The sequence below is a fragment of the Micrasema longulum genome, unplaced genomic scaffold (genome assembly GCF_059751315.1).
Source record: "Micrasema longulum isolate JH-2025_06_02 unplaced genomic scaffold, ASM5975131v1 h1tg000861l, whole genome shotgun sequence".
Taxonomy (NCBI): domain Eukaryota; kingdom Metazoa; phylum Arthropoda; class Insecta; order Trichoptera; family Brachycentridae; genus Micrasema; species Micrasema longulum.
Genome location: NW_028278053.1, coordinates 177,501 through 193,878, shown reverse-complemented (window position 1 = coordinate 193,878; position 16,378 = coordinate 177,501). Strand labels below are relative to the sequence as shown.

The following is a 16,378-nucleotide window of genomic DNA, read 5'->3' as shown; positions in this document are numbered from 1 at the left end:
TCGTCTCTGTTGTAATATGTTAATACAAACAGCTCCCTAGGGAGTTGAATTTGGACAAACTCAAAAATTGTTGATAAATCCATCTGTTCCATGAAGAAGTATAGAAATTGAAAACAATTTTTCAGGCGTTGCCTAGTATGTAGGTAATATTATTTAATCACATGAGTCTCACCCACATAAATAAAGGTTTCAGCTCTTTAACTTCACAAACATCAACAGATGATTGAACTGAAGGAATATAGATGTTCAATACGGTCAGAATGGTGAATGTTACACAGTGTGTAAAGTGGCCATTTAAACCAACCAATGACAAGTCATAAGCCCTGTAGATGCCTAGACTTATATATTATCTTCTCTCAATTAACTTTATTCGAACATTTTTTTGTTGGCCTGTGTTATCAGTGACGCAAAGGATAATTATGGAAATAAAATTTTTGGATATTTCATTAAGAGACAGGAGAAATAATGCATGGATTAGAGTGAGCTCCAAGATCCACACGGTTGCCAACCAGAAATGGAGCTGGGCCAGTCATATAGCCAGACTCTAGGTGGACTAAATAAGTCCTATAATGGCCACCCAGAACCAGCGAAAATATCGTCAGCAGGCCTCAGGCAAGGTAAGGAAGATATGGAGATTGAAAGGGGAGGCCTATGTTCACCATTAGACATGAGAGGCCTGATGATGCTTAATTTATTTTTACTTTTATTACTAACTTTATTGTAACAGCATCATCATCATTCCCTTTCCGCACCTAATGGTACATAGGGCACTGCATTGGTAAACCAATCGCAGCGTATCTTGATCATTTTTGTTACATGAAAATTAGATGATGACGACAGTCCATCAAATATTGTAGGGTGTTAATACCCTTTTAAATAAATATTTCATATCAACCATGTTGGTAATCAAACCCGAGACCTCTTCCATGGTAGGCAAATGTGCTGACAATTACACCACGAGGCCGACATTTTTACATGGTTTAGGTTAATTTTAATTTTTACATAAATGCTTACTCTTATTTTTGTATTCGTATCCTAATATTTTTCGTTTTTACTTCTTCATTTTTTAATGAATACGTGTTTTTAAGTGATTAAAATTTATTACATACTTTTTATGTATTATAACTTGTAAAATTAAACTTGTAACAAATTATTATTAACTAGCAAGCAACTCTCGGCCATCGCCGACTGTTACATGCTAGATAATTCGGCCCTTTGGGCCTCATGTAATCAGCCACCCGGGCCTCGTTTTATCTCCCTTTGGGCTATGTTGAACTGGCCCTACGGGCCTTAGTTTTCTGCTTTTCGCACCTCGGTTGATTGGGATATCTGTCACTTAGAAGTATCGTTCCTTTGAGTTTCACTTTTATTTTGTTATTCGGAGCAATCTAAAAGTAATTAAAAATAATATTGCACTCAAGATAATGCTACAAAAACTGCACAAAATTTACAGAAACATTTGACATCTACGTTTTAATATTTGTTAGTAAGCGATTTAAATTGAAAAGAATAAGTCATTGTAAAAGATAACAATTAGCTGTGGCCGACAGTTGCATACAATTAACAGACGAATGATTGATGTGTCACTGATTTAGCATTAATACTACGAGAATAAGGCTCAAATTCCTGTTCGGGAGTATAAGGGACAGACGCAATCACTTAATTCGAGAGTATTAATATTATAGATGTTTTAGCAAGACTTGAAGGTTTTATCGGAGTATGGAGTGAATGGTAACTTGACAAGGGCTATTGCGTCACTGAATAAGGACAGCACAGCATGTGTGAAGGTGAATGGGTCATTCACATCCTGGTTTACCATTCCTAAAGGAGTCAAACAGAGATGTGTAATGTCACCATGGTTGTTCAACATATACATCGATAACTGTATGAAATAACTGAAACATTTAAGAATGGGAGCAAAAATGAGTGGTATAACTGTTAACTGTCTTCTGTATGTGGACGATACCGTGCTTCTTGCTAGCAGCAAAGCAGACCCGCAAATCTTGGTAACAAAAGTCTACGATGTATGCAAGAAAAGCGATTTGTTTATGAATGTTGATAAATCGAAAGTGATGGTTTTTGAAAGGGATGAAAATATGAGTAAATGTGAGATCAATGTGAACGGAAATATTCTCAAGCAGGTAGAAGAATTTATGTATCTGGGAAGTATGTTTACTAGGGATGGAAAGACCGATGGAATTGGAAAAATTTTGAAGAAAGTAGGTTGAATGTTTTCGAAATGCGATCTCTCAGGCGAATGTGTGGTGAAACGATGTATGATAGGTGCACAAATGTCGAGATCTGTGAAGTGTGTAAGGCTGAGACATGCATTATCGACAGAATCAAGAGAGGGGTGCTGCGTTGGTTTAGACATGTAGAGCGAATGGACAGCAAAAGAACGGCTAAAAGGATCTACGATGCGAATGTTCATGGATGCAGAAAACGAGGAAGACCGAGATAGACATGGCACTATCAAGTCCATCAAATACTTGAAGATGGACATGTCAAAAGTACGAATAATCGGCGTGCGTGCATGAGAAGATGTATAAATTTAGAGGGAGCGAGGTCTGTATGCCAAGACAAAGTGATATGGCGTTCTATCCTCTCTGCCTACCCCTACGGGGAAACGGCGTGATGGTTTTTTGTTGTTGTCTATAACAAACAAATACTTTATAATATTTTTTAAAACGCAGATTTTGGAAAATGTTTTTACAAGTTGTCTATTCACGCTAATGTAAAGAATACATACCCTCCGGGCGTTGGTGGATAAATTATTGTTTCCTATAGTGGTAACATGAAGCCGTTGTGCATTGACGCTGGCTATTGGGAAGACCCTCGAGTTCGAGTACCGGTCACCGCTTCCGTCATCTTGGTAACCTAATAATAAGCTGAGGAATGCTGTCTTTGTTTACTTTTTTATATTTTACTTTTTGTGCTGTTACACGTTCACTTAACCGCCATACTTACTACTAGTTCTTTGCTCGATATATTATTATTGTGTTTTATATTGTAAACTTTTTTTAATCATTCTTATACTGCGAAAACTCCACTGGTCGATGCGCTTTGTGGTTGCAAGACTTTTTGTGATGTAAGCTATCATATTATACAAACCATATTATGTTAATAAATATCTAAATTTAGTAAATGGGGTCTAGAATTCCAACCGTTCATGCTCTCAGTAGCTGCGAGACTTGTTGTTATCTCACTTATATTCTTATAAATTTGGTTTTTTAAAATATCACTTAAACTCCAAACTTTATTATCAAATTTAAAAAATGTAAATCGGGGCTAGATTTCTTACAGTCCATACGCTCTGTAGCTGCAAGACGCGCTGTAATCTAGCTCCTATAAGCATCAAAGGACAGACTAAAAATATAATTATTATGGTATAGGTTTGTAGATTGCTCTGTTCAATCCATGTTTATTTTATACTAAAAAGCATTTTTTTTATTATATTACAATGAGCGATTTTTCTGATTTTACAAATATTGTATAACAATTTAACATTTCTCAATATTTAGAAAAAGAAAAAAATATGTTTTAACATATTTCAATTAATTATGAAGAAGGATTCTATGAGTACAATATAATGATCATATCTGATTTGACGCACCATTTTCGTTTTATACATCGATGCCTTTTTCATTAATTTTCGTTTTATAGTTTTAACGGGTCGAGCATGGAGCAGGTGATATCTTGACATATCGAAAGCTTGTCGTTGAAGCGTCGTTTCTCCGGGCAAGTCCTCAGCGCCGGGGTGTAGCCGGGTCCTCCACACTCATTGTACTGCTGGCAGCTGCTGGCGACGTAATAGTTGCCTTTGGCCACGCACTTCTTGTCCTTGTCGAGCCCCGTGTTGCGGGTGATCTCCTCGCAAGCGCGCTTCGTCTCGCTGTACACTTGGTCTCGCGGGCAGAGGAACAGCCGGGGAAGCAGCACGGAAGCGGCGTTCCTCAGGCAGATGTAGTACATGCTCGGGTGGCCGGGGATGGTGGCCCTCTGCGACGAGTTGGTGCAAGGCGGGATCAGCAGCGGGCATGCGGCGGCGTCGGGCAGCTTGTCTCTGCACAGAGAAGTGTAGGGGTCGAACGCGTACCCGGGAGAGCACTTCATTGGCACGGGCGCCGGATCTACTGCACCGTCGGCCTTGGCGTTGCAAGCCATGTACTCGCACCTTTTGAATGGATGAGGAAACAGCCCGGGTTGACTGCATGTCATGGTGTATGAATTCAAGTTCGGGTCGCATTTTGCGTTGAGTTCTTTAGAGCACTGTCCAGTGCTCTCGAGGCATGAAAATTCAGGATCGCATGGATTTTTGTTCACAAAAAAGATTCCCTCGGCCGCCTCGATACACTCGGCGCTGACTTTACAACCGTCACATTGGAATCCTGTCTTGTTACATGATGCTTCTTCCCGGACCAACTGGCGCGTTAATGGATTATATGAATAAGTATTCGCAGACGAAACAGCCTGTAATCAGAAAAAATACTAATTTAAGTATAGAATTATAACTTACCAGAGGTGGTATCCTGAACCACCCTCGTGGGACGAGAGAGCAGTTTTTCTCGTGTGTTTTATATGAAAACTCGTGCCACGAGAGTGGTGTAGGATACCACCCCAAAAGGCGCGTAGAACCAAATTTGTATACATCGCGCTGTGTCCAAAAGTCAAAAGAAAAATTATCTGAAAAAAGTATGACCAAAAAGTTTTTGACCCAACGATTGACTTGTATCAATAACTATGACAAATACACCAAAAATTGGCAAAAAAAATTAGCGTCTTCACTGTATGCTTGAGTCATTTCGAACATTTTACGACGAGCCAAAAGGGCAAATCCCACGCACGGAAGACACAGCCAGGCAATAACATTTTAATATATTTTTTCAACAAGTTTGTTTGCTTAAGAAAGAAGAAACAAAACATGAATAAATAATGAAAAATATAAATGTCCACATACATACATAAAAAACTTAAAAAATTACATCGTATTATAATAATTATAATTTTATATTATTATGTTTTATTTATTTGTTATTACAGGTCAAGAGTAGGAATAATCGACGTGCGTGCATGAGAAGATGTATGAATGTAGAGGAAGCGAGATATGTATGCAAAGACAGAGTGATTTGGCGTTCTATTCTCTCTGCCTATCCTTACGGGGAAACGGTTTGATGGTTTGTTTGTTTGTTTATATAATTATTATATATTAATTCTTGTTTTTATTATCATTACAATGAAAGCATCCACCCCTTTCCCGAAACTGTTCATAAAGACTTGAGTCTTTCTTCAGTTTCGCATTTCAATATCAATTTTTTTTTTTTTTTAAACTAATTAAGCGAAAATTTAATATTTCTTTACAATCAAACCGCGAAAATAACAAAACAAATAAACTTTAAAAACTTTCATTGTACCCCTCACTGCAGTTTTGTCAGTTTGTGATCAATCAAATACACATGGTCAGCACAATCACCCTTTTCTAATTTCCCAGTATTACAGTGGAGGAATACAGTGTTAGTTCTAAATTGAGACCGCGGCCGTACGCTCTAGATCCCGCATCGGAAAGGAAGAAGAACGTAGTAATACAAACAAATCAATCAAACGACACGAAACCCAAATACATATAGGAAACATTAGAATAATTTGCCCTATACAACATGCACTCAATCAATAGAAGAAAAACAATACGTATCTAATTATCATTAGTCAGTATGAAATACCAATCCGCGGCATTCATCAACCTTTATAGAAGTTTATAAATATCAAACGCCAGGATGTCCACAGCAATTCGCCACAATGTCCATGTGGACCTTCTAACTTCTGAATTGAAACAGAGTATTTTGACAGAGTTTTCCTTGTAATAATGAAGACATGTTTTAATTTGTATAGTACTGAAATTACCTTTTTTTTCACTACATTTTTAGAACAAATGTCAAAAAAAATTAGGTGGGCATTCTGGCGTTTGATATTTATCAACACATATTTACTCGATTTAAACTTTGTGTTTATGGACGAGCTGAAGTGCCGCGGTAAGGTCGCGGACTCCGGATCAGGAGGTCCGAGATTTGAAACTTTTTAAATTTTTGACTGGTTTTATAGAGAGCCCATTCATTATCATCAACATCATCCCATGTCCTTTTTGAAAGCTGACATTTTCCGTAATATATACTTCCAGGGGTGGTATCCTGAACCAGTTTGGTATGAAAACACACGAGAAAAACTGCTCTCTCGTGCCACGAGAGAGGTTCAGGATACCACCCCCGGGCTGGTATTCCAAACGAAATTATAGCGTAGTATAGCGCGTTTTTACCTACTAAATACGCATTATAGCGCGCTGTAAACGCGTTCGGAATGGAAACTCTCGACCCTTTCGAAAATTTGGTTTGACAGATTCAGGGGATTTTGGGCATCGAGGCATGAAGTGTTACACAATACACGGGTTTTTGCCAAATTGATTTTATTATTAGTTAAAATAGTTCCGCATCTCTTTTGAAAAATTGATGGAATAATTAATAATAATTTACTCACGCACAAGGCTGCTCCGAAGAACAACACGAACTGGAATTTCTGATACATTTTGAACCGTTATATTATCTTCATAGGAAAGGCGCTGGTATTTTATATGGATGGGTTTCAGTATTTATACCATTCGGGTTTGGGGTATCCAGAGATATTCAACCATTTCACTCATTACGCCCAGACTACATGAACAACAACGCTTCGGAGTACACAGGCTACCGACAATGACAGTTTAGTGACATTCAATTGTGAGTATATTCGTTTTATTAAGTCAAATCTAAGTATTGAAGACAACCATACAATTAATTATTCTTTAATTTATCAAATGATTTATTTTTTACAGCTAACGGGTATTTTCACATCCGGTGAATATAGAAAGTACAAAATAAAGTAATAAAATTGCATATTAACATAAAGGACAGGTAAATTCATAGCAATTAAATATCCATTCTATGTCAATCGCATAAACCACATTGAATCAGTCCAACATCGCTTGCTTCGAAAAATAGCGTGGATGCTTGGACTAGAGAGAGATAATTATTCTTATGCTGAAATAGAGTCAATGTTAAATATTTCTAGTCTACAAAAACGTAGAACTAATATTGACTCCATATATATGTTTGGCATACTAGATGGAATAATCGATGTTCCATCATTACTGGGACAAGTAAAATTCAATATTCCGACTCGTAGATTGAGAAACAATGAAGTACTGTTCATCGATCAGCATAGAACAAACTATGGCCTAAATTCTCCAATGACCCGCCTTTGTCGTATTGTTAACTCAAGACAGGATCTGGACTTTTTTGGTTTAAGTTTACAACGATTTAAACGAGCACTAAATAAATAGTCCAGATCTTGTCTCGATGTCCCTTATGTTTGTCAATGCTTCTTTCTTTTTTTTAAAAATGTTTTAAACTATTCTTTTATTGTAATATTTAAACCTTATAAATTGTAAACATGGACAATGTCCGTTAATAAATAAATAAATAAATGAGACGAAGAAAAAACTAATTTCACCAGCAGCTCGATCACAATGGCCGCACTTGTCGATAGTTACCGATGCGATAATTTTTTTTTATCGATATGTGTCGGTCAAGGATTTTATTTCAATTTATTTGTTCGGTTCTTTCATTATTCATGTAAACACACATATTACAATATTTAGAAAACGTATCCTTAACTCGACGAGATAACAATTTCTCACCATGGTTGTTTATCGTATTCGCGATCACAATGCGACATCCGTGAACACCTAATATTACATGTCAAAATATTTACGTTTCGCGACGTATAATCCTGCTGCGCAATCACATATTTGAATTTCACCGGTGTAAATATGAAAAATATTCCGAAACTGCTATTTTTATTTATTTATTATTTATCATGCTATTCATTGCATTACGCCGGCGGTTGGCAAGCCAAATGTCAAGAAAAGCACTCGCCATAGTAATTGTAATTAAATTTTCCCTTTTTTGTATTAGATACTCCTTACCATTTTGCAAATGCAATATATTGTATTTTTCGCCAGTGAACTGTATTTATTTCCGAGGGAAACAAAAAACAAACCGACACGAGCGTAGACGAATGTGAGAATTTTCGACGCCTCTTTCTGTTCGCATTCAATCGAGGTAATAAAGCTGTTGACGATATTTGCGCGGTGCACGGTGAAGATGCTTTGAATTATTGACTGATTTGTTCTAAAATACATTATTGACTAATTTCCTGTTATTTTGTTTCTGTGTCCTCTTGTTCACGTTATTTGAAAAAAAACTGTTTTAGTAATAAGAAAAAATTGTTATCAGGAAAGCAAAAAAGTTGAATTCTCCTGATGATAAGTAATTCAGAAGTAAAATAAAATAAACAAAATTTCTTTATTTAGTTCTAGAAACGATTTATCAACTCGGCGAATATTTTTGTCTAACTCGATTAAATATTTACATTTCTCGAGCAAATACTTTTCTGCGGAATATACGTATTTTCTTTATGGTCTTAAAATTGGCAAATAACCCTTTAAAGATACGCTGAATTAATGACGAATTTACCCTTTTTTTATTTGAATAACTGAAGACACGAGTGGTAAAGGTGTGACAAAAACAAAAAGCAAAGATATCTGGGGTCAAAGTTTTGAGCGACAATACAATTATTGACAAAATGGCGCTTTCATTCTGTCTCAAAATCGGGTTGCTGCTCTTTTTGATGTTGCAGTTGTCTTAATGTAAAAGAGCTGAACGCGCGTTATATGAGCGGCGTATTTATGATTTTTATTTTTTTTTTTCTACAACAGAGCTAAATTATATGTTTATTTGCATAAATCATGGAAAGGGATTTATTAAACAGTATGTCTACATGTTTTTTTTTAATGTCTGAATTTTGGAATATTCCGTCTTTTGCTTGTCGTAATTTTTTGTTACATGAAGGTAAGATGATGACTATAAAATAATATTCTAGTGAATGAACACCTTCTTAAATAAATATTTCATGTCTACCATGTCGGGAATTGAACCCGAGACCTCTTGCATGGTAGGCGCTGACCACTACGCCAAGAGGCCGATTATTTTATTTTATTTTATTTTATTTTATTTTATTTTATTTTATTTTATTTTATTTTATTTTATTTTATTTTATTTTATTTTATTTTATTTTATTTTATTTTATTTTATTTTATTTTATTTTATTTTATTTTATTTTATTTTATTTTATTTTATTTTATTTTATTTTATTTTATTTTATTTTATTTTATTTTATTTTATTTTATTTTATTTTATTTTATTTTATTTTATTTTATTTTATTTTATTTTATTTTATTTTATTTTATTTTATTTCATTTCATTTCATTTTATTTTATTTTATTTTATTTTATTTTATAGTTCTATATGCTTGTACATATTTATCGTAAACAGCAGATAAATGACATAAACTCAGAACTATAACAGTAATCAATCCCTTCGTTAAAGGGTTTCCGAAGTTGAATACACTTTTAAGATAATCAAAAATACCTTATTAAAATAAACAAAATTTTTAGAAATCAGGTAGGTACTTAGAGTATATGCTTTAAGGGTAGGTATGATATTTATGTCATTTTTAAAAAACACCACAAAATCTAAATGATATACCACTTCTATTTTATGAATCTCATAAATTATTTGTTCTAGTATTATTAAATATACCTACTCAAAACTAATTACGTGTGTTGAACAAAAAACTAACTGCTCCAAAGAAAAATACAAAAAAAACATGCTCTATTATAGACAAACGGTTAAATATATATATATATATATATATATATATATATATATATATATATATATATATATATATATATATATATATATATATATATATATATATATATATATATATATATATATATATATAAACGGAGATACAAACAGAAGCCTACGAATAAAAATATCTTTATATTAAAATGTTGATTTTATTTGTTGCATCAGAGAGGGAAAACATTATTGAGAAGGGAATATGGAAGTCTAGGCATCTACGTGAAACAAGATAGAAAAAATGTGTTCTTAAACACGGTAAAAAATAAAATGGCAGACATCGATGTTCGTATTAGACAGCGTACTATGATTGAATTCTTGAATGCAGAATGCGGCCATCCGCATTCATAAAAGACTAAAAACTGTGTACGTTGATGACGCAGTGGACATCAGCACTGTTAGACGATGGGTTCGTTGCAACAGCAACAACATAGCTAAAGTACAAACACCATTGGCTGACGAAAAGCGGAGCGGCAGGCCGTTGACTGCAGCGACTCCACACAACATTCAGTGAGTCGATGACATCATTCATGGTGACCACCAGATAACTGCAGATAAATTGTGTCACAATCTCCCTTTCACTAAAGACAGTGTGATGACGATTATTCGACAACTGGGGTACTCAAAAGTTTCTGCTTTTTACCATAATGGAATACATGCCCCTGTTAAAAGATGAACCAAAACTATGGTTTTCAACCTATGTAGTGAGGAACTTCAGTCTTACGGGAAATTGGATGCAAAAAATGTTTTCTGGCTCGTGGTAAAAATTCGAGCGTTTAATTGTATTTAGAATTTTCTAGAAAATGTATGAAAAAAATAATAAAGATGTTTTAATAAAAATAAACTACTTTGAGTGACGTCACGTGTTCTTTTGAATCAACCAATGATTTTCGGTTTACGGGAAGCTAATTTGCCAATCAGCAGAACTCACGCTAGAACACTTGTGACGTCACAGGTGGAGTAATTTTCGAACCTCAAAAATCAAGACGCCCATACGGAAAAATATTTTTTGGCTTATTTGATAGTCTGTCAACAAATAAAAAACATATGTGTTTAGTTGGACCGTAAAAAAATGCTAGTGGCAATAAGTTCGCCATTTAACCATTTATATCTTGGTTATAATATTTGTATTTATCACGTCAGCCTCATGGTGTAATGGTCAGCGTGTTTGCCAACCATGCAATAGGTCTCGGGTTTGATTCCCGACATGGTTGATATGAAATATTTATTCAAAAGGGTGTTTTCATACTAGCATATTTCATTGTATGATCCTGATCAACTTGCCTTCATGTAACAATCCAGTGCCCTATGCACCATTAGGTGCAGAAAGGGAATGATGATGATAATGATTTATCACATTGTAGTTGGTAAAAATTTACTATTATTATTTTTATTATCGAAAAACCAGTGATATTTATTTTAGGTAAAAAACAAAATACGTAAATACAAAAAAAAATGCACTTTAATATTTTTTTTCCATCTCTATTGAGATACCTGCCAAACAAACAGTACTCTTAGGTATTTTTTTAATTATGGAAATTTGATAAGATAACATTGTTAAATAATTCTTGGAAATAGTTAGGCTTTTCAAACAAAAATATTATAATCTCGAATCAACCAAGATTTTATTTAAGCGGAAAACACGTTTTCTGCTATTTAGTATTTTTCTTACACGAGTAAATTATAACCTTCAATGTCCATGGAAAAAATATTTACTTTGCAAAATAAAATAAGTGTATAATCATTATTACAAAACTTAATTTTAAATTTACAAAAAACCTACCTTAACCCGTTAACTGACAAAGCATCATAACGTTATTTAAATAAAAATAAAAAAACTTCAAGGTTTTGAACATTGACATATTAATACATAGACGCGCCCTATAGCGCAAAATATTTTGAAAAGTAGTGACACGAAAAGGTAGCCGTAGCGTTTATTTTTATTTATTTATTCAATCCAATATATAATACAAATACGTAGTTTACAAAAAATATGTATTGGCACGTTCCAGAGTGTCGGTGTATAATTTATTTGCTACATAAAAGTACATAATAAATCAAAATATTGTTGATAAATCCACCTGGTCCATGAAGAAGTATAAAAATTGAAAAAAAAACATTTTCATGCGTTGCCTAGTATGTAGGTGAAATAATTCAATTAGATGAATCTCACCCGCATAAATAAAGGTTTCAGCTCTTTAACTTTTCAAACATCAATAGATGAAAGAATTGAAGGAATATAGATGTTCTCATATGGGCAGAATGGTAAATGTTACACAGTGTGTAAAGTGGCCACTTAAACCAGCCATTGACAGGTCATAAGCCCTGTAGATGCCTAGACTTCTATATTACCTTCTCTTAAATGTTCTTCATCTCGGTTGTAATATGTTAATAGTACATACTTTCACATCAACTTTCAAGACGGCGCCGTGGCGCAGTTGGTTAGACGGCTATCTGTGAAACTGGCGTCGCGGGTTCGATTCCCGCCAGTTGCAAGAAAAAAATCCAAGAAAGATTTTTTCTCAATTGGTCTGGGTGTTGTGGTGTATTTTTCATTACCTTCTTCCATATCCCCTCTATCCCACCTGCTGACAAGCCTCAAAATAGAGGCTTAGCGGGTTATTCCTTCAACATTAAAAAAAAAGTCACATCAAAATATTATGGGTGTAAAAATTTTAAAAAATATATAAAAAGATCTTAAAACATACCTACAGGAATAGAATGAGAAAGGACTTTCATGAAATTAAAATTATATTCTGATATACGAAACAAATTCCTCAGCTTCCTGTCTGGTCCTTTTAGTAATCCATTTATAGACTAGAGTTTTGAAAACATTATTTTTTATTTAGCTTACCGATTTATCCATACTTCAAAAGTAGTATAGCTCCAAGGCCAGAAAATTGTACTGTCTTTGTCCGTAATTAGTTATTTCTTTGGTAGCAGAAGTATTGTTTTCTTTATTGTCTGTCATTATGTCTGTCAGGCTTTTGATGAAAGCGTCTTAAAAACGTATTTATGAAGCTACTGAGTTTGTTTATTAAAATTGAGATTGCATTGGCTTGCATTTAAGATCATGCATGTGCTACAAAAAATTGATGGATACTCACTTTTGGTACATAAAAAATTGTATTTTAAATTAAACAATCAACATTTGTTTTTGGTTTACCAATTCCAATTAGATTATTTCCTTGTAATTTCAACCCATTTGTTTATTTTACAGGATTTTTACAAAAATAATATTTATTTATTATATATATACGGCCTAAGCCAATTACAATAGTTTCATGAAGAAACATAAATGCAAGAAACTGAACAAAAAGAACATAAAACTATTTGGCAAAGACAACAAGGGCAAAACAATAATATTATACAATCGACAAAAGATCAAAAACTTTGAGCTAAACCATGCCAATCCAACTTCATCCCACACTGTTTAGTCGCGAAGAGATCTACAAAAAGCCGGAAGATCTATCCCAAAAAATTCCAAGTCGTGTGATGAATTGACTAATCTACACATTCTGGACATTGGGGCATAAAAACCAAAGTTGCTCTTAGAAGATTTTATAAATAACAGATTTTGACTTCTGGTGACACGGTTGGGAACATGAAAAGAAATTGATTGCAACAGAGATGGGACATCACTTAAAGCATTAAGTATTTTGAAAATGCATACAAGGTCCATCTCAGTTCTACGTCTTTCCAATGAAGACAGATTAAGAGATTGCTCTATTTCAAAATAAAAATAATTACCCCTTTGTAATCCAAGCAACCATGCCACTTTTCTTGAAAAACGGTGTTGGACAGACTCGATATGGTTAATATGAGTCCTGTAGAATGGAGACCAAATAGTAATAATATTTTTGAAGTCCGCCATCACTCTATTGATAAAACCGAGAAGTTTGAGAGATTTGTTTATAATATTATCAATGTGTTCACGATAGGAGAGTTTACTATCTAAAGTAATGCCAAGATCCTTTATTGACGAAACCATTGAAGGGGAAGTATTTTTTAGTTTGTAGTTGAATTGTTTAGGTTTTTTTCGTCGCGATAAAGATATTATTTTACATTTGATAATGTTAAGTTGAAGACAATTGATGTCGCACCATTCATTAAATCAATTAATATCATGTTGAAAAAGAAGACAATCACTGGGAGATTCAATTAGTTTAAGTACCTTGTTGTCATCAGCAAAAAAACAGAATTTCGTATTTCGAAAAACATTGATAATATCATTTATAAAAATATTAAATAATAATGGAGCAAGGTGGGCTCCTTGAGGTACTCCAGAAGTAACAGTGATTGGAGAAGACAAGGAATTATTAATTTGAATCAACTGATTTCTTTCACTTAGGTAAGACCTGAAAAATGATAATAAAGGATCTCTTATACCAATGGCTTGTAATTTAGCCAGAAGAATTGTGTGATTGACTTTATCGAAAGCTTTAGAAAAGTCTGTATAATATTAACTTACTTTTATTTTATTTCAAACAAGTATTCCTATTGGTGCATCCCTGTAAGTAAAAACGACTTCGCAATTGCGCCGCTAGTTGTAGTTTGATGTTTCCAAAAAATAAAATTTGTATTTTAATATGAATTGTTTTAATCTTTGTTAATCATATGTACCAATGAAAACTTACAAAATCCTGTTTACAATGCTTATTTGAAAGTTTTTTACACGCTTTCATGACACAAGCAGGAGTGGTATTCCAAACGCTCTCGGGGCCGGTTATCCCGTGAATTTTGTACATAAATACACGAGAAAAACTGTTTTCTCGTGCCTAGAGAGTGGTTCAGAATAGCACACCAGGCATTTAAAATTAAATACTTTGGTAAACCGTAAGAACGCAAATATTTCTTTCATTAAAATATAAATATATATGTTTATGCCCACAAAATAACAAAATAAAAATAAATTAATTAATAAATAAATCACAAATAACATCATTCCACGTCCGCTCCCTAGTTGAAGCACATGGTGTCCACGAAGATCCTCTAGACATCTCTATCAACTGCCAACTCCTGTGCATCCTCCCTAGTTTGGTTTGCGTCCCGTAGTTCTGACATAAACTGCCGACGAACAGTCAGCAGTGGACGTTCAGGACGTTGAGAACCTAATGCCTTGTAAAGTAGGCAAGCGTGGTTAAAGCTTTCAAGAGGCCTCCGCAGTACATGGTCAAGCCAACCGTATCGCCTCCGCTTTATGACAGTTGTCACCGGAGTTTGCTGCGTCCGTTCTCTTATTACTTCATTCCGCACAAATTCCATTTACATTTAAATATATTATTTTTTAAGTTATTATATCAAATGAATTAAGTGATTCTTTGCAATTGTGTTTCCTAATATAAATATAAAATAATATATCCAATACATAATGACACAACTTACATACATCAGAGTTTTACTAGGGCTGGCTGTTTTCTGAAAATGCTCATCTTAGGTTGTGTGGTCTGCCAGACTTTAAAAATCATCAAAATAATTTTAACTGGTTAAAAAAAAAAAACTTCCATCTGTTCAAAATTGCTTAAATTTCTTTAAAATTGCTTTTTTTTCTATTCTTGATTTTTTAAAAATAACTCTTTTTATTGTTTAAGAGAAATATTTTTAGTACAAAATATTTATCTTTAACAATTTTTTACGAAGTATGTATTTTTTATGAATATTTATACTAGTTGCCCAAGAAGTAGTTTTAAATAATAATATAGGTGTATATAAATTAAATATAAACTTAAATACGCAGTGCTTAAAACTTTCCGAACATTTTGTTAATTATCTATGTACATTAAGTCTTGTTTGTTTATTCTCATATGTAAAATTATTTTTTAAAAAGTATATTGTTAAATGTCCTCGGCACGGGTAACCCCTAGTAAGGTCACATTATTTCACTATTCATCTTCATTTATAATGGAAAAAAATGAATAAATAAATAAATAAAAAAGTATTTTATTTTTTTATCGGTTTGTGTTATTCAAAATTGTTTTGATTTCTTGATTAATATGTATTGCTATCTTAGTTTTTTACAGGTTCAAAATATTTCAATTACCAAATCTTGTATTTTTTTTTCAATATTTTTATAACTGGTAATATAGTCCGGCTCTTATTTTGGAGTTATCATTAAATGTCCCTGACTACCGCACCTGTCACACGTCGAGCTCTCTATTTCATATTCTAGCAGTTTGTACGAGCTTTGCCCAGAACTCTTCACTAATACGTTTAGATCGTGAATATAATTTGAACTTTCCCCTTATTGATCCGTTTGATTGTAACAAATTAACATTTAAAATGCGCGTTTTAAAACAAACTTTTTTGTCTTATATTTAGTTTCTATAATAAAATCTTATTTTATCTCAAACTCTTAATATTTTTGACACTTGTGCAATAATATTTACACACATGTCCGACCTCATTCCATTATAACATCCACTCACCCACCCTCTCACACATTTACACTCTTACACAAACACACTAGCATGTATTGTACGAATATTTCATGTATTTCTGTGGATATCTGTCATTGGTTTTATTCTCTGTATATTTTATTTGTTTTATTTTTTGTACATGTATTACTGTTGATATTCCTAATAAAT

At 33.5% G+C, this 16,378-nt stretch overlaps 1 protein-coding gene across 1 annotated transcript; it reads right to left on the bottom strand.

Annotated features, from left to right (window-relative positions):
* Positions 1-3,389: 3,389 nt before the first annotated feature.
* On the bottom strand, positions 3,390-6,612 carry LOC148278560 (uncharacterized). Its single transcript, XM_088231214.1, has 2 exons — positions 6,526-6,612; positions 3,390-4,470 (listed from the first exon to the last, which is right to left on the bottom strand). Exons 1-2 carry the CDS (start codon positions 6,571-6,573, stop codon positions 3,658-3,660), a joined length of 861 nt encoding a protein of 286 aa, XP_088087340.1. The 5' UTR covers positions 6,574-6,612; the 3' UTR covers positions 3,390-3,657.
* Positions 6,613-16,378: the final 9,766 nt, after the last annotated feature.